Below are 20,529 nucleotides of genomic sequence, written 5' to 3' on the forward strand. Positions count from 1 at the left end.
AAAATGTAGTCAAATCCAATATTAGGCAATACTTGTTTAAAAGAAATATATTTTATCATAATTCTTACCATCTGATAATTATTACTGATTTCTTCATTTGGGCTAAATACTAGCTCTAATGCCCCACATCCTGAAGCCCAGGTAATTTTCTTTATGGCTCTAATTACACAATTATCAGGCATGTATCTTGAGGCCTGCAAAAATAAGTTGTTAAAAGTGATAACAAAATAGTGAAGTGAACTACAAAAACAAAACATAGAAGAAAATGGCTGTGACTATGACTATATAAAATACGTATGAACAACCTTTGGTTACATAATATTTTGCATTTTAACATTAAGTCATATATAAATTGCTAAAGGTAAGAACAGTCACAGGCATACACTGAACATCTGTATATGAAAACATTTTGGGCTGATAGAAATCTTTATTTGACAGTCTAAGATCCATCAAAATTCAATATTACTTATACAAACTGGAATTTAAAGTCCGTTAAATAATTTTCTTAAGCAATATCTAAATAAGCAATTGCAACAATTACCTATAACATATAGTATACATAGATAAATATATATAATATGTTTAGATATATTTACATAAACCACAATGCAAATCATGAAATTAAAGTTTGTTGAAGTATGCTTATAAGTAATGTCTAAAGTAGTAATTGCAACTAAGTAAAATATAATTTAGTTATAGATATATAATATGCATTTATAATTTATTACAGAAACTAGATACAAATAATACAATTAATAACACAAACTATAAGTATAATGTATACCATCAAAACATCAATATAAGTTAACATATTGGTCACTCATTACTATGTCAATTAATTCCATAATGATATAAGTTTTTGCTGATGGTATGTTGGAGCTTTCAATTGACTGGGATGATACTCTGCTGGCTCTGTCTTCAGACCAGAGAGGGTATACCTAAGAAGCCGTTGAACTTGACTGGACAATAAGATGCTGGACTCTGTGTTTGGTAGACGCTTGCAATGGGGAAATCTCAACTGAACTTGAGCTGTGGTTATGCAGCAAGGTGGAGGAATCCACCATGGTGGGAGGGTTTGGGGAGGTGTGGGGAGAACCAAAGTATCTATGTAACTGTGTCACATAATACAATGTAATTACTGAATAAAAAATAAAATAAAATAAAATAAAATAAATAAAATAAAATATATATATATATGGGGTGGGGAGAACTCAAGTACCTATGAAACTGTGTCACATAATACAATGTAATTAATGAATTAAAAATAAAATAAATAAAATAAATAAATAAAATAAAATAAAATAAATAAAATAAAATAAAATAAAATAAAATAAAATAGATATATATATGGGGTGGGGAAAATCCCAGTACCTATGAAACTGTGTCACATAATGCAATGTAATTAATGAAGTAAAAATAATAAATAAAAAAAATCAATATAAGTATCTGAATTACCACACGTCACATAAGTGTATCACATACCAACTTACCAATTATATATCATATAATTATATCAAGCTATGTATTAAATTTAATATAAAATCATATATTAGTATGTTGTCAACATAGATTCATATATAAATATAAAGACATTTATCAATGATACACATGGCAATTTATAGCAATGTTTTATATACTGAATTACTAGGTGTATGTTATAATATTTTTACATTTAAATATATTCATAAACAAAGATTTCTTTGAATCACAAAATATTTTGTTTGCTTCAAATTAAGGTGTATTTATTTTTGGCAAATTAGAAATGCTCCAGAATACTAGTGTGCTTTAAAAGATTTAACCAACCTCATAAGATATTTGCTGAGCAAGACGTATTGATACATTTCTGAGCATGCAATCAGCAGAAGGATTAGGAATGATCTGAAGGGCACTATGTAGCACCACTGCCTGACCATGAGTAACTTGATTAATCTGAAACAAATTGATCATTACATTTCAAACAAAATCTTGTACGTAACTAAATTTCAACAAAGTGCACACAGAAACTGTTTTTCAGAAACTATTGCTTTCTTAAGATTTGCATGTTTTAAACAATTAAGGTAGTCTTCATAAAAAATCAGTTTAGACTGTTAACAGTAGATGTTTTAATTACATTTCAGAAGCAAAATACCTCTGCAAACTATAATTTTCAGATTATTTCTGCATTACTTCTAAGCCTGTGTTTACTCTTTCCAATTGAGAACCACAACTTTGGAGAAACTTTCTGCATGTCCTGTGCACAGCTCTTCCTTTAAAAAATATTTACCTACCATGATACAATAAAGAAAATTCAGATAATGGGTAAACAGGTTTTCAATTTTTTCTCTTAAACCTATATTCATGACTTGAGTTTTCCTTTCTTGTTTAGGCTTGAAAATGTTCCTTGTTAGGCCCGGCGGCGTGGCCTAGCGGCTAAAGTCCTTGCCTTGAGCGAGCCGGGATCCCATAGGGGCGCCGGTTCTAATCCCAGCAGCTCCACTTCCCATCCAACTCCCTGCTTGTGGCCTGGGAAAGCAGTCAAGGATGGCCCAAAGCCTTAGGATCCCGCACCCATATGGGAGACCTGGAAGACTGCCCTGGCTCCTGGCTCCAGACTGGTTAGCTCTGACCATTGCAGCCACTTGGGGAGTGAAACATCGGATGGAAGATCTTCCTCTCTGTCTCTCCTTCTCTCTGTATATCCGGCTTTTCAATAATAGTAAAATCTTAAAAAAAAAAAAAAAAAGAAAATGTTCCTTGTTTCATTCAAGGCTACTTCGTGCCTTGCGAGCTCCAAAATAAGTTTAGGTATTTTACAACCTAGGCCACTCATTGTCCCATCTACATCTTTTTCAGTTAAGCTTTATAAGTATTCTAATAATGATTTAAGGAGTGAGCAAAATGGGAGGGGGAAGATTTATGGCAACCATCAAGTGTGAAAAGCCAAAAGCAGTACATATCTACCTTTTCAACCTCCTTTCCTGATCTCAAAAAAGTTAAACATTTTATCTTTTATATTGTCATAAACATTTATCAATCACATTAATTATTTTACACCTTCAATATGTATTTGAGGATCTATTTACTAAAAACTATATAGCACTTCATATAAGGGGACATGGTGGCAATATATGAAGGTTATCACTTAAGGTAAATATTTCAGCATACTTATATTTTCATAGTTATTTCATAGTTCAAGTTATTTTGTAACATTAGTTCTTAATTTCCACTCACAAGCTAGGAAATGAGATGGAATAAATATGACTAGTGAGTGGTTAAATGAGATTGTATGATGGCTGGCACACAAGAGTCAAATATATTTTGGCCATTATCCTCTACTAAATGAAATCGGAAGACACAGGAATTAAATAGACTTGAAGCTTATAGTGCATTTGTAGCAATATGTGACCTACAGCAGAATCACAATTATCTGCTGAATGAGAAACATTTTGTGCAAATGTTTTAAAACAATGAATTACTTTTTATTAATTGTGAGATTACTATTTTGCCTCACTTTCTCTTACACTGAAACTCTCTTGTTAAGGTTAACACTAAAAATAGTATCTCCAATTCTTTCAATGAATTGAGATGATGGATTAGAAATGTTCTGAAGCACAAAAATAACTTTTTTATACAGTGCTTAAGAATCAAAATTTATGCACACAAAATACTCTCCATTCTAAAGTCTCCATAAAACTACATTAAAACTGTAAGTGTGCAAAAAATTCTTTGAGGTTTTACTTAACAGCACTTACATACTGCAAACAGATTTACTATTATATAGCAGTTAAATATGACTCAGGACTGGGAAAGAGCTACATATTGCTATTCTAAATTTTTCAAAAAAATTTTCAGAACTATACAAAGAGATGGGAATATTACAAATTGGAAATTTCCTAATGTCTAGTTTCATTTAAAAAGACAAATCTGTTTCACCATTTAGCCAGTTCTGCCTATAAAAATTCCAGAACTATTGTCAATGCAAAGAGCAGATATCACATTGAAAGGCAATGCTTACTCTTCAACAAAAACAATAGTATTTTCACAATTAAATAAGGCTAATAACTCTAAAATATTAAAGCATTAGTAGATATATGATTTGTGAACCATTTTTTTAGCAATTATGCCGTCATTGATATTATAAATGAATGAACTCAAGAATTGCATTTAACCTTAGACTCACATTAATCAGATCTAACAATGTTAAACAGAGAGACAGAGAAAGAGAATGGCAACAAAATTCCAATTGAATATTTCCTACAAAATCATTCGTAATTAAGTAACTTTTAGATAGAATTAGTACAACATTCAAGAGAAAATTTCACAATTTATTTATTTTTTAAGATTTATGTATCTTTATTGGAAAGGCAGATTTACAGAGTGAAGGAGAGACAGAGAGAAAACTCCCCAATTGGTTGTAATGGCTAGAGCTGAGTCAATTAGAAGCCAGGAACCAGGAACCTCTTCCGGGTCTCCCACGTGGGTGCAGGGTCCCAAAGCTTTGGGCCGTCCTCGACTGCTTTCCCAGGCCACAAGCAGGGAGCTGGATGGGAAGTGGAGCCGCCGCCGGGATTAGAACCGGTGCCCATATGGGATCCTGGCGCGTTCAAGGTGAGGACTTTGGTCACTAGGCTACTGTGCTGGGCACAATATTTCATAATTTTAAAAATGGAAAATAATGATTGTAAACAGGTGAAGACTTCTTCTCAAATCAATGTAATCAACAGCAACATTTATACCTTCAGTAAAATTTTACTTAAAAGAAGAAATTGCCAGGTCAGTATGTTATACCATAAAATGGCTTTTTAAATTTGTGGCAGTCACAGAGGGCTCTCATATGCTGATATATGGGCCAAATGTCCCAAAATCCAAGGAAGCAAATCAGCAAATGCTAGTAGAGCTCAATTCAAGTCTGTTACAAGTGGCAGAAACCACACTACTGGGAGTTATCATTGTTGCCTTACAGAACAATATTAATAAGAAGCTAAAATCAGAAGCTAATGCTGTGGGTTAAAACTAAACTTATCTTAAGCTGCTGAAATTCAGAAAGAATGAATCATTTACGGGCAGGTGCAGTGGAGTGGCAAGTTAAGCCTCTACCTAAAAAGGCACTAAATACACTGGTTTAAGTTCCAGCTGCTTATTTTCATCCAACTCTGTGCCTGTGGCCTGGGAAAGTGGCACAAACTGGCCAAAAGCCTTTTATATCCTGTACCAAGTGGAAGAGCCAGAGGAAGCCCCTGGTTCCTAGTTTTAGACTGGTCGAACTTCAGGCATTGCAGCCATTTAGAGTGAAAAAGTGGATGAATAATATGTCTGTTCTTCTCTATAACTGCCTTTCCAATTATAAAATCTTTCACAGTAAATAAATAAAAATAGAATTAAATCTTTCAAAACATCTTTATAGGTATTACCGTTGTTACAGGATCTGTACCATCGAGCACTGACTGACAAGCTTCTGCCACAGCACGAACACGGCCATAACCAATGGCAGTTAGGAACAATTTGGCGATTTTAAGAGCATTAAAGTAAATGCCCCTTTGAGTTTCTGTATCTGTATTCGGTAAAAAGTTGTTTTTTATTAGCATACTCAATACAAGGGACAAGCCACCACTTTTCAAGAAATGGAATTGAAAGTCTAAGGAATTGTCAGCCAGAGATGTAGCAGCAGGCATCAACAACACATAGATTACCTAAAAACAAAAACAAAAAATACATAGTGTAATTGAAGATAATCATTTCTTGCGATTCCTATTTCATGTTTCAGAAATGTTAACAAATTTTTCAATATTTCTTAACATTTCTTAAAAACGTACACAGGTCTTAAACACAATAAAATAAAAAAATTTTTGCAAAGAAATATATATATAAAAAAACAAACCTCTGTTAGGTATAGAACTTGCGAGGCAGAAGAACCAAAGAAAAGTGATTCAAGAGATGGATCACAATTACTTTTTTCAAGTTTTGCCTGTCCCAAACATATCATTCTTAACTTTTCTATAGTTGTGTTATCTGAAAAGGAAAAACATGAAGTAAAATAGGATTAATATGCTCTTAATATATTCTTTTTTAGAAGATTTATTTTTATTTTAAAGGTGAGGTTACAGACAGGAGACACAGTAAGAGGAAAAGGGAGAAAAAAGAGATTTTCCACCCGTGGGTTTACCCCTCAAATGGACACAACAGTGAGCTGAGTAAACATAAGGCCAGGTGCACAAAAATGTTTCTTGAATAGCTTTACCACATTTTTAAAAAAGTGTATTTCCTGAATGTAATACATGAAAAGCAAGAAAAAGTTCAATATAAGGGATGTTACAGAGTTACTGTGTTTTTGAAAAATCTCAAAGCTACGCACATTACAATTCCCAATTTGATAAATTCTTCTGTGGGTTACATAAAAGCATTTTGTTTTAGTAACAATACATTGATATTTAGGAAACAAAATGTTTTTTTTTAAGATTTATTTTTATTACAAAGTCAGATATACAGACAGGAGGAGAGACAGAGAGGAAGATCTTCCTTCTGATGATTCACTCCCCAAGTGACTGCAATGGCCAGTACTGCGCCAGTCTGAAGCCAGGAGCCAGGAGGCTCCTCTGGGTCTCCCATGCAGGTGCAGGGTCCCAAAGCTTTGGGCCGTCCTCCACTGCTTTCCCAGGCCACAAGCAGGGAGCTGGATGGGAAGTGGAGCTGCCGGGACTAGAACCGGCGCCCATATGGGGTCCTGCCGCGTTCAGGGTGAGGACTTCAGCTGCTAGGCCACTGCACCGGACCCAAGGTAACAAAATGTTAAAAGACACATGTCTCAAACATTTTGCAAATGTCAGAAATATTACAGTGATACAACAAACATGAAAAAAAAATTAACAATTTTGAGTAAAGGCAATATTCCTGTATTACAGCTATTTCTAACACTTGCATATTAGTACCTTTCAAAAGAGCATCTAGCATGGGAAATGCTGGGGGCTTCAGAGGAGTCCAAATAAATAAATAGGAGGAGTGGGTGGTAGCAAACCAGGAACTAATAAGTATAGAATTTATCAAATATGTAAACACAGTACAGGATAATACAGACACAGCTTCCACATTAATGGAGAAGGGAATTTCAAATGAGGGATGAAAACAAAAATAAGTCTTTAAAAAAGTGGATTATAGGGTCTGGCACAGTAGCCTAGTAGCTAATGTCCTTGCCTTGAATACACTGGGATCTCGTGTGGTGTGTGTCCCGGCAGCCCCATTTCCCATCCAGCTCCCTGCTTGTAGACTCAGAAAGCAGCTGAAGATGGCCAAATGTTTTTGGACCCTGCACCTGTGTGGAAGACCCAGAAGAGGCTGTCAGGCTCCTGGCTTAGGCTCAGGTCAGCACTGACTGCTGTGGCTAATTGGGGAGTGAACCAGCGGACAGAAGATCTTTTACTCTGTCTCTCTTTCACTCTGTAAATCTGCCTTTTCAACAAAAATAAACATGTATAAAAAAGTGCATTACAACCAGAGATTTTCATGTGTTTTGGAGCTTTTAAAAGGATGAATTTTCATGGATAAGTTAATATAAGTGAAAATTATACATAAACACAAGGGGGATAAATATGAAAAAATGAAGTTAAAAACAAATCGGAAAATAACAAATAAATTGAATTGTGCATAAACTTTATGAGGCCTTCTAGTATGTGTGTGTCTACGTTGATCGAATTCCTGCTTTCAATCATGAGATACAGTAGAACCAACACACTTAAAACAATTTATTAATTATAACTGATATCCTGAACTTCCACACTATTTTAAAGTAAAAGAAATGGCATGAGAAGATGTCTGATTCAGAGTTGCGTTAGAAAACTGGTTCATGGCGTCTCTCCCTCCCTCATCTTTGGAGAGGCAGCCCACTTCCTGGTTTTGTCTCAGGAGGTGCTTCCCCTTCCCTCTCCCTTTACTGTTCACCTGGACCGTTCGCAAATAAACTCTTCTGTGTGCAACAGTAAAGGGAAAGAAAGAAAGAGAGAAAGAGAGAAAGAGAGAAAGAGAGAGAGAGAGAGAAAGAGAGAGAGAAAGAGAGAAAGAGAGAAAGAGAGAGAGAGAGAGAGAGAGAGGAGGGAGGGAGGGAGGGAGGGAGGGAAGAACACTGGCAGATGTGGTAGCCTGGGTCACTTCTATTAGTGACTTCCATGCAAGGATTAAGAACACATCCAAAAATACAAGAAAGACAACACAGTTGGTTCCGCTAACTCAATAGAAGACTTCAGGTACTTCATCAAAAAGTGGAGGGAAGAAAAAAAAAGTGGAATGAACAACACTTGAAGCCAACTTCCATAGCAACCCCCAAAGTCTGTGAATATACCGAGAAAGGTTGGTCAGCCAACAAACTTAACAAGTAATTTCTTGTCTCTGGTACAACGCTGTCAACAACTTCTCTGAACATTCTTTCCTAAAGTGACATTCAAAGACCATCTGTGTTGCCTGACAGTGTTGTAAACTGAATGTACAATCTCCTCTTGCTATGGACAGAAGGAAGGAAGGTGGAGGCTTTTGTCTCACTCATCTTCCCCCTTCTCCTTTCCTCTCCATCCTAATCTATGACCTACATAGGTCTACAACCCACACAACTTTGTAATAATATGTTAAAATAAAATTTAAAATTCCCATTGCTGTCATAGATTAAAATGAGAGATGCCATTATTCATTTCTACACAATTACACAACATATTACATTTTCTAAACTCAAACTTAGGACCGAGAGCATTTTCCAAATTTTTTTTTTGCAAAGATCTCTGTTTTCCAGAATTCATTTACTTTGCAATTAAAACATTTACAGCCTAAACCTTTTTTTTCTTTGTTTCTTTTAACATACCTTTTTTTGGGAGGGGGGCCAGAACGGTGTTCTAGTGGCTAAGTTCCTCTACTTGCACATGCCAGGATTCCATATGGTCACCAGTTCATCTAATACCAGTGGCCTTACTTCTCAACCAGTTCCCTGTTTCTGGCCTGTGGGACCCTACACCTGCATGGGGGACCCAAAGGAGGCTCCTGAGGCTCCTGGCTTTGAATTGGCTCAGCTCTGGCTGTTGCGGCTCACTTGAGGAGTGAATCATCGGACGGAAGATCTTCCTCTCTGTCTCTCCTCTGTGTATTTCTAATTTTGTAATAAAAATAAATAAATCTTTTTAAAAATTAAAAAAATATATATGTAATATATAGATTTTTTAAAATTGTGAAGTCAGATATACAGAGAGGAGGAAAGACAGAGAAGAAGATCTGTCTGATGGTTCATTCCTCAAGCAGCCACAACAGCCAGAGCTGAGCCAATCCAAAGCCAGGAGCCAGGAGCTCTTCTGGGTCTCCCATGCAGCCACAGGGTCCCAAAGCTTTGGGCCGTTCTCGACTGCTTTCCCAGGCCACAAGCAGGGAGCTGGATGGGAAGTGGAGCTGCCGGGATTAGAACCAGCGCCCATATGGGATCCCGGGGCTTTCAACGTAAGGACTTTAGCTGCTAGGCCATGCCACTGGGCCCTACATTTATTATTTATACTGGAAATTTTATATGGAGAACGATGCCGGCACAGGTTCCCAATGCTTTGGGCCACCCCTTGCTGTACTTCTAGGCAACTACAAGGCAGTGGAGCAGCTGAGACAGAAACCAGTACCCATATTTAATCCTGGTGCTGACGTGTAGGACCAGACAGCTAAGTCATCATGCTTGGCCCACTGCCTAACAAATGAAAAAACTAAATGTGGATATTTTAAGATCAACATTTACCAATATATTTTGCTATGAGATTGAAAAAAAAAAGGAAAAAACTCTTAATTTCTTACTCGCCAAATATTATTCTCCCAAAACACCAAATTCTTTATTTGTAGGCTTATATTTTTAAGAAAATACACTCTACTAAAATTTTTAGTGTCTTAATTTTACTAATAAAATACTATAGAAATGTTTTCTTTCAGAAAACAAAGTATTTTACCTACATTTGAGTAACCTATCATTGAGTGACTGGTACAACTTGCAACTTGAATATAGGTGAAATGTGGACATGGTTAACAAAAAGAATATTATTGATTACTTCTCTGATTTAGCTTGTAAGACACAAATAACAGAAAAATTCTGTAAATTTACAAAGTAAACTCAGAACTGTGAAGAAGCAGCAGAGTAAGTTCTGAAGAGGTTATAATAAAAATGTAATACAGTCAGATCAATAACATTACCAAAAACTTTAAAAAACAAAACAACAAAAAACAAGCAAACAGTAAAATAAACAAAAATTTTAAAGCACACAGACAATCAACCCCAAATGGATATCAGTTCTAGGACCATCTTCTTCACTTTAGATCTAGCTTCCTGCTAATGCATCTAGGAAAGAAACAGAGTGGCTCAAGTACATGCACCCAGATAAGAGACCTGGAAAAAACTTCCAGCTTTGACCTAGACCAGACTGTGCTATATGTTACAAGTGTTTGGGGAGTGTACTAGTGATCAAAGATCCTTCTCCTCACATCAATCCATATAATGTGCCTTTCAGATAACAATAATGAAAAAATAATGAAAATCTTGTCTTCTTTATATCTATTTTTTGGTAAAATGTGGCTCAGTAAGATGAGGAGTTGTTAATGGTATAATTAGCAACAGAATAATTAGGAACAGAAGATCTACAGCAGAAAATCAACAGAACATAAACTATGTTAAAGAAAACCAAACTGGAGTAGGAGGAGAATGCATATAAAGGAATAAAATACAAGCATCTGACCAGGTGGAAAACTATGATGTATGTGAGAAGACTTAGTAATTACTGCAGAAATCAAGCATGTGGAATGGGAAACTTAAAAATTTAATAGGGCCCGGCGGCGTGGCCTAGCAGCTAAAGTCCTTACGTTGAAAGCCCCGGGATCCCATATGGGCGCTGGTTCTAATCCCGGCAGCTCCACTTCCCATCCAGCTCCCTGCTTGTGGCCTGGGAAAGCAGTCGAGGACGGCCCAAAGCTTTGGGACCCTGTGGCTGCATGGGAGACCCAGAAGAGCTCCTGGCTCCTGGCTTTGGATTGGCTCAGCTCTGGCTGTTGTGGCCGCTTGAGGAGTGAATCATCGGACGGAAGATCTTCCTCTCTGTCTCTCCTCCTCTCTGTATATCTGACTTTGTAATAAAAATAAATAAACGTTTTAAAAAATAATAAATCTTTTAAGAATTTAATATATTCACATATAATTGAGATCAGAATGCATTCACAGTCTTAAAAATATAAAAACTGACTAGTAATAGAATTGAAAATTGAAAATGACTAGGATGAGTCTGCAATTTACACAGTTTCATCTATAATGAATGTAGCACACACAAAATGGCATATCCAATAATAACAAGTAAATGTAGAAGCTGGGTCTTCTTTCAAATAGCAAAGCAAGAAGAAGCTAGATGTGACAAGAATCTGCCTTTATAAATATTTACATTGGTTCATTAAAATAATTTTGATATATATATGTATGTGTATATATATATATATATAGATAGATTTTTTTTTCTCATCCATGGAGAACTTTTCATCAGTAATATTCTGAAAGACACAGAGCATTGCAAAAAGGGGTTTTGGTTCAAAAACAGAATGATAACACTTCCCTTTTGAAGAATTTTGCTGAACTAAGTTATGGGAGCAGATTAATAATTGTCTTACCTGGTGGCATAAGTTCCATAAGTAGTCTTGCTTCATCTCTAAGAGGCGGCATATTTAGGCTGCTACCTAAATCTGCAAGTTGCCAAAGGAAACAGATAAATCTTGGATGCAGTGACATTATCTGGAATATAGAATATACAAAATATTTACATGTAAATTACCTTCAAAAAAGCATTGTTACAATTAAGCTTCCATCTTGTGTATACAGCGTGACTGAGTCTGTGATAAAACAGACTGGTTGGGTCTCGGAGTGAAAAGGCCAAAGGCTAGAGTCAGAAACTAAAATTCAGCTTTTCCACAGGGTTGGTAGGAATCCAGTTACTTAAGTTACCATTTGCTGTTTCCTAGTTTTCTAGTGGCTAGTTTCCCAGGTACTGACACAGATGCAGGCATCAGGACTGCTGTGTCCAAAGTTAATCTAACTCAAGTCAATATATAATTGCATAGTTATCAGACATTCTGTCTTATCTCAAAAACTGTAAGTGTAACAGGAAAAAGCAATCATTTCTTTTTGTTGTTGTTTTTGAGGTTAAAGATTTATTAATTCTTATTGGAAAGTCAGAAATACAAAGAGGAAGAACTGTTCATTGGTCCACTCTCCAAGTAAACGCTATGGCTGGGGCTGAGCCAATCCAGGAGCCAGGAGCTCTTCCAGGTCTCCCGCACAGGTGCAGGGTCCCAAGGCTTTGGGCTGTCCTCTGCTGCTTTCCCAGGCCACAGGCAGGGAGCTGGATGGGAGCAGCTGTCTGAACCAGCACCCTTAGGGATCATGGGAGTGTGTGTGAGGCAAAGACTTTAGCTACTAGGCAACTGCACCAGGCCCCAGAAACAATCATTTCATCATATTCTTAGGGAGTATAAAGCTAGCATAAAGAAGTAACTTACAACACCAGGCAAACAACTTTCTACTCCTGAACCATGACCATCAGTGCTCTGATTACAATGGTTTTCAGGGGATCCAGATGATGAATCAGAAGAGCTATCTGGACTTGAAGGTATGTTTGATTTTCTTTGTGTAAGCCTGGCTGTTATTAGCTGAAAAATGATGTTTTTGGAAGTAAAGAAAAGGAAAAACACTCGTTCAAAATACAGAAACAAGACATAGCATAAGTTCAAAATACTTTAACTTCAGAATTACTGTCTAACATAATCATTTGGTTTTTTCTTAAGGACACACGGGAAAACTGTTCCAGGAAAATCTTCAGATAGTTAAATTTGCATGAATGATATGGTTGCTTACATAAAACTGTTTTGTAGTTTTTTACACAAAATCCACATAGAAAATTCTGTATACTTTAAGTCATATGTAGATTGTCTATAATATCTAATATATTGTCCTACATAAGTAGTTGTTAAACTGTTTTGGTGAAGGAATTATGAGAGAAAAAAAGGCTCAATAGGAATACAAGTTTTCTACATACTGACTCTAGTTGGATGATTCTGAGGAATTTGATTAAAGTGTATTTCCTAACTGTATTTAAAGTTCTACTAAAACACTTATTGCAATTCTAATAATTCAAATCCACTAAAGATCATAACAGATAATACAAAATAGCTGACCCATTGAAAATTCTAAATATTTGAAAATTCTGTGTACTCACAGATTTGTCTTTTAAATTTATTTGTTCAATTGGCTTTGTGTCATCTTCAGAACCTATCAATTCACCACCTACAAAAAGTTCAACTTTTGTATGGGCTACACTGGCTTTAACACGATTAAGAATACAATGACGAATTGAACCAATTGTATCATTTGTATGAGATAATATGTTCAAGTCATCAACTTGTCTGCCCTGATTTGGAAATCGAACTGTAAGAGATAGGTGTTTGCCGCGGAAAGATCTGAAAAAGAAAGAAAAGAAAATGAAAAGACTAAAAAGTTAAAACACGTTGAGCACATGCTAATAAAATAATGTTGGAAATCACTATTTTGTAACTGAAGGACAATAATTAAAGAATGTGGTTTGCTTTTATGGTCTTCAGGGGGAATATTTTGCTTCTTTCTTTCTTTTTTTTTTAATTATTTATTATTTAACTTCATTAATTACATTGTATTATGTGACACAGTTACATAGATACTTGGGTTCTCCCCACCCCTCCCCAAACCCTCCCACCATGGTGGATTCCTCCACCTTGTTGCATAACCACAGCTCAAGTTCAGTTGAGATTCCCCCATTGCAAGCATATACCAAACATAGAGTCACTAGCATTGTAATTTGTACATGAAATGCAATAGATCATAAACCATATTGATACGGCATCTTTATGAACAAGGCTTCTATTTACATAAAATCTCACAATGCATGAATGAGTGAATAATTTTGTTTCTTAAGTGTTTGTCTTTTTGAAAGAGAAAGAAAGTTAAACAAAGGGCCAGAAAGAGAGGGTCCTTCTATTCATTGGGACACTTTGCAGATATCTGCAAAGGTTGTTAGGCCATGACAGAGCAAGGAGATTCATGGGTGCAGAGCTCTAAGCACTTAGACAACATTCTGCTAGTTTTACCAAGCCAATTCAGGAAGACACATAAAAAATTGTAGCAAACAAGACACGAAATTGTACACTGAATGGTATAACAACAATGAAAATGGCAGCTTGGGCTCAGCCCGCTGGCCTAAAGGCTCAAGTTCTTGCTGTGAACACGCTGGATCCATTATGGGCTAGTTCTAGTGCCGGCAGCCCACTTCCCATCTAGTTCCCTGCTTGTGGCCTGGGAAAGCAGTTGAGGACGGCCCAAAGCCTTGGGACCCTGCACCCGCATGGGAGACCTGGAAAAGCTCCTGGCTCCTGGCTTTCGGCTCAGCACAGCTGCGGCCATTGAAGTGACTTGGGGAGTGAACGATCGGACGGAAGATCTTTCTCCCTGTCTCTCCTCCTCTCTCTGAATATCTGACTTTCCAATAAATAAAGAAATCTAAAAAAAAAATAAAAAAAATAAAAGAAAGAATGTGGCAGCATTATTCATTACGCTACAATGCCAGTTCCCTTTCAGTTAACTTAAAAAACTGATCTGTTAAAAAAATACAATGGCGTTATTACTAAGTGATACTTTTTCAGACACAACAGCAGGTAACCAGATTAGAAGTAGAAAAACTGGGACCTGAACCAGCAAACAAGGTATGGTGACACTGAAGGTGTGTGCTGTAACCCACAGAGCCACAATGCTGGTCTCAAGAATTTATTAGTAACAGTATAAATGTATCACACATCAAGATGAAAAAGAAGAAGTCATAACAAAAGGTTGAACTGCCTCATGAAATGCTGACATCCCATTATTAGACAATAAAATCAAAAAAACTACTCTACTTCTGAATCTGACTCTTGTTAATGAGCCTGGGAAGACGCTGATTGAATAACTTGAACCCTGATTCCTATTTAGGAGATAACAATGGAATCTCCTTACTTTAGGTTCATCCGAATTTCATTATGGCAATTTTGGGAGGTCAACTGAGAGACGAATATCTCTCACTGTGTTTCTGTCACTGAGCCTTCCAATACATAAGTCTTAAAATAAAATAAAGAAAAATCTGAAACTTATGCAAAAAATTAAGACAGGTGACAAATTTAGCAGTGTGTGGTAACAATTATGAAAAATCGAAGATAAAACTACAGCTAAAAAGTAGGAATGTTACCAGAACATAAAATAAACTATTGTGTCATTGACTGCCTAGTTTCTAAAAGATGTGTTTTCAAAGGGCACAAGGTAACTTAGTAAAGTCCTTCCTTGCATGTGCCAGAATCCAATATAGTCTCTCAAGGATTAGGACTCTGCACCTATGTCGGAGACCTAGAAGTAGTTCCTTGGTCCTCACCTGGATTGTATCAGATCTGACCTTCCATTGGGGAAGTGAATCAGTAACCAAACATCTTTCTAGCATACCTTCGCTCTATAAATTGGGCTTTCCAAATAATAATAATAATAATAATAATAATAATAATAATAATAATAAATCTTTAAAAAAGGTCTAAACTTCAGATATTTTTTGCAAACCTTGACATGGGTAAAATCATTCTTTCTTCATGATAATCACTATCACATTCATTTATGTACTCCCTCAGAACGGTTAACACTCGAACCATTCGTATGACTTCTTGTCTCACACAATTAATATTGTTGTTTTCACTATCCAAGGTGTACAATGTGTCATATGATGCTTTCAGAAGATCAAAGCAAGACTGAATAAAGTCTTCATGGATAACCACCTAGATAAAAGGTAAAATAAACAGAGTTATATAGGAAACAAAATTTCAATTTAAAGTAACTCAACTATAGTGAGAATAATAGTAATAAAGTTTCATGAAATAAAAAGAAAAAATAAAACAAATCTGACAAGAAGAAGATATGTAAGTATAAATTGATTATATTTTAGTGGATGGATATAAAATTTAAAATTTAAAAAATCTCAACACTGAATTCAAAGTAATCTTGTGTATACTGTACCTATTTTTTTCTTTATCTGGGAAACATATAAATTTACTTTTAATGTGCAGGAATTAAAATTTACATGTTTTTGCATGTAATTACAAATGAGTGTTGGATTTGGGAATTTTTAATTTTTGTTGGAGAAAATTAAGAATGGACTTCAGGCAATGGACTGAATAAAATGTTTTAGAAGAGGACGTAAGTTCGGGGGATCCAGGAGCAACATGCTATAGACTATAGCACTTGACTCCCCAAACTCATGAAAACCTCTTAACCTAAAAGTTTCATGATAGCTGGTTAACTTGGAAACACTAAAGGTTGACAGAAAAGGATGAGACATGTTTCAAATATGGTGTTTCTATGTGGGACCTTTATTAGGTTGCTGGAGTCTATGACCAAATTCTGATGACATTTTCTGAAGAGACAATGCATAAAAGGAAGTATGCTTCCAGTTTCCTGGCTTATTATGTGATTATTGTTTTGCACAAATTCCACCACTGCTAGTTTCCATAATTACCAATCTTGGACTATAGATCTCTGAAGTATTTGCTGAAATACACTTGCTTCCCACCAAAGTGGCTCCCCTAAAAAATTTTAGGGTAATGGAATACTAATACAGAAAAACTATCAAAGTACCACTGCCTCGATATTGGGCAAATAACCAGAAAGAAATATTCAGACAAAATGTTTTGTAGAGTTAAAATAAAATCTACTTAATTCTAAATTTAAAAGTTACTACATTCAGCACAATATTGCCTGAGCCTAATTTTATACACTTCAATTTTTACCTGATTCATCTGCAGCCTGGGACCAAGGTTTGTATATATCTCTTTAAGAAGATCTATAGCTCTGCTGGCAATATCATCACTACTCTGAATCACAACCTGGTTACAAAAGATTATGTGATTAACACCACTGAACATAAATTTCAATTTAGCACTCAAATTCAAATTCTATCCTTCATATTTTAATATCTTTTTGAAATTGATCTATCAGGTACCATAAAGGAAAATTTAAGCTATTATGAATACATCTGAAATATAAACAGTGTGCTTAAAAATGAAAAGAACACTAAGTATTCAGATCAATATTAAGTGAAGTGTCAAATTACAATTGAAGGGCTGGTATTCTGGCATAGCAAATAAGGCAACCCCCTGAGATACTGGCATTCTACATGAGTATGGGTTGAGTCTTGAGATTCCACCACCTTCACTCAAGCTCTTCACTAATGTGTGTGGCATAGCAGAGGAAGATAAATCCCAGTAACCCCTATGGTAGACCTAAGCAGATTTCCAGGTCTTTTGCTTGGCCCTACCCTGGCCATTGTGATAAACTAGGGAATGAACCAAGGATGAAAGATCTTACTGTCTCTGAAATTTTGACTGTCAATAAAAAAAATCTAAAAACAAATGAAACCCAATAATTCAAACAAGGATAAAAACACCACTTGACACAAAACACTATCCTACCCCAGCAGCAATTTCTGCATATTTCTATCACTGCTGTGCTTAAAACTAGGTTAGGAATTTTCCTGCTTTACTATTATTTCAACATGACCACGTATAGTTTGAAAAAATATGGCAACAATAGGTAAGAGCAAAGATTCTTCTTTTTCACATCAGTTTTATGCTTTAATTAAAAAGACCTATTATATTTAAAAATTATAAAAGGTATTGTTTTTATCTAATAGAAAACCCTAACAAATATATTCACTTTCCTAAAATTTGCCCACAAAATACAATCAATTCAAAAGGTACCATAAGATGCAATATCTGATTTTATCGTTTCCAAAATTGACTTTCCAAAATAGTTACACATAAACAGCTTCCATCTGTTGGTTAACTCCCCAGATGACCAAAACTACTTGGTCTGGAGCTGGATTGACCAGTCCAGAGATTAGAGTTTAGATTAGATTAGATTAAAACCAGCCAGATTTCCCTTATAGATGTCAGGGACACAAACACTTGAGCCATCTTCTGCTGTTTCCCTGAGGGATCAGCAGTGTGCAGCAAGGAAATAGAGCTGCTGAGTTTCAAAGAGATGCCCATATGGGATGCTAGTTTCATAAGTAGTGGTTAATCAGTGTTAAATCATGCTAATCAAGGAAAATTTATTACATGATCTTTGTTCTCTGTGCATTTAAAAATGACAATATAGAGGTCATAGTATTAATTCATAATTTTCTAATAGTATTTTCTCCCATATTTCATTCATTACAACATTAAGGGTATAAAAACTAATCATATGAAAGAGACAATAACTTTCACAGAGGAAAGGAGAAATATATATATATATATATACACACAGGTCAACAATGATTATTATACTTTCATTCATCTGAAATGAGTGTAATTCTGGGAATTAATACAAAGAAACCTCAGTGGTAAACAGCAAAAACAAAAAAATTCACAGAAGGCAAACAAAAAAATAACATACATACAACAATGTTAAGGAAAATAGAAACAACAAATAAGAAACTACAAAGGAAAAGATAATTTCTAGGTCAAGCAAGAATCATATAAACAGAACATTCAGGCTAAATTATGATTCTATGACTATTTAAAAATATTTATAAACATCAATATTTGCAAAAAAAAAGTTCTCACCCTCCAAAGGTAGTCTAATCCTATTAACTCCAAATCATCCATCATATAGACTCTCCTTTTTGCTACTAGCTTCCCTTCTCGATGATTAACTGTTTTGAAGAATCTTTCAAAACACTTCATTCCACTTTCAGTTAACAAGGAAGGATCAAGCTGAAGCACATTGCTTTCAAAGAAATCCTTATTAATGTCAGGATCTAAGTCAGGTTCATTTCCCATTAACTTGGAATACCATTTAAAACAGGCTTCACGATCACAATGATAAACTGCATTCTCTGCTAAGCACTTCCATATTTGATTGGCTTGGGGAGCACATAGCCAGAGTTGGCCATCCTTCAATAAGAACCTTAGAAACATGTAAGTCAGTAATTAGGGCCTATATAATTTTATCCTTAAAAGCCAATTATTTTAAATGCATGAAATAAATACATTTACTATATAACTTTAATTTTATTCCTGAAAGTACTAACTCTAAAAGAACACATTTCTTAACCACCTAACTGGAATGATATGCTGTTTTAAAAGCATAGAGTAAAGAACTAAATCTTGTCAACAAATTGTGAGTGATGCGACCTAAATAATGAGGACTTCTTTTACTATTATTATTATTATTATTATTATTATTATTATTATTATTTTGTTTAATTACACCATTTAATAGGCACTGGGTTTCCACTATCCCAATATCCCTCCACTTCCCATTGATTTCCTCTCTAATTTTACAATGGGTAGTAATGAAAACTTTTGTTTTTCAAGACAATAAACCTTTAAAACCATGAACTAAATTGTCTCTTTATTAACATGGATTCACTAGAAAGTGAGATGTTAGTGAGAGATAATTTAAGATAACTCACAGTTTTTACAAATTAAAGCTCCTTAAACACTTCAATATTTAAAACATTCTTTATTATCCTCTTCATATTAAACCATCTTAACATAATTCAAACTTACTTATATGTCAGTAATCATTAGTCTCTTCTGAATATTTATTATTGATATATCCTGAGACTATAATTTTCTTTCAGAATCCCTCAACCTATTTAATTTACAGCAGTTATATTCACTTTTCTTCTTTGGGGTCTTAATTGTAAACTTCTTTTATTTCATTTGTAATTGTGCTGAATCTGAAATAACCTAAATTTTATTGCTAATTCCTAACCCCAGTGATATTTATGCAAACAAACAGCTACTACTACTTATTTTCAAGGGGCTTGTTTACTTGTTTGAAATGCAGTATTACAAAGAAATAAAAAAGAGAGAAAGAGTGAGTTTGTGTATGAGACAGCAAAAGTGAGAAGTAAGAGGAAAGTAAGAAATTTCCCAACTGCTCTTTCAGTCCTTATTTGCTACAGAGGTATCAATGAGGGACCAAGCTGAAAATAGGGGCCAAGAGCTTCATTTGGACCTTCTGTATGGCTGGTAGAGACCCAAGTCTTAGGCCATCTTTAGTTGTTTTCTCATATGTTTTAGCAGAGAGGTAGGACTGAAAGTGGAGCAGCAGGACATGTACTGGTAACTACATATGGGATGCTAGTGTCACAGGTAGTGGTTTAATCCACTTCGCTACAACACTGGCCACTGTCAATGCAACTAAATGCAAGAGTTTGAAAGCAAAATCTTTAAGTGCTTGAAAACTTTCTTAGTATTATACAATAGTGTCATACACATATGAACTGTGTGATTTTGATCAACAAATTGTTCTTCCCAATTTGAACCTCAGCTTTCTTACTAAGTAAATGCAAGAGACTCCTCATTCACAAGATTGCCAGGATGCTAAAAGTTAGTGGAAACAGCCAAATATCAGGCATTCACTCTGAGTGCCTGTTCCTTTTACCAATTACATTGAAAGATCTTCTGTTTCTAAATCTATTAATAAAT

The 20,529-nt window shown here is 35.2% G+C and overlaps 1 protein-coding gene across 1 annotated transcript in view; it reads right to left on the reverse strand.

Moving 5' to 3' along the window:
* LOC131478689 (probable ubiquitin carboxyl-terminal hydrolase FAF-X) overlaps nucleotides 1-20,529 on the reverse strand; it is a 148,310-nt gene that overhangs the window by 55,458 nt on the left and 72,323 nt on the right. The window contains 10 exon segments of the mRNA XM_058659276.1: nucleotides 69-194; nucleotides 1,804-1,929; nucleotides 5,391-5,669; nucleotides 5,858-5,988; nucleotides 11,626-11,746; nucleotides 12,511-12,660; nucleotides 13,227-13,467; nucleotides 15,617-15,828; nucleotides 16,837-16,932; nucleotides 18,655-18,997. Coding sequence (XP_058515259.1) covers nucleotides 69-194; nucleotides 1,804-1,929; nucleotides 5,391-5,669; nucleotides 5,858-5,988; nucleotides 11,626-11,746; nucleotides 12,511-12,660; nucleotides 13,227-13,467; nucleotides 15,617-15,828; nucleotides 16,837-16,932; nucleotides 18,655-18,997 — 1,825 coding nt within the window.

The sequence above is a fragment of the Ochotona princeps genome, chromosome Y (genome assembly GCF_030435755.1).
Source record: "Ochotona princeps isolate mOchPri1 chromosome Y, mOchPri1.hap1, whole genome shotgun sequence".
Taxonomy (NCBI): Eukaryota; Metazoa; Chordata; class Mammalia; order Lagomorpha; family Ochotonidae; genus Ochotona; species Ochotona princeps.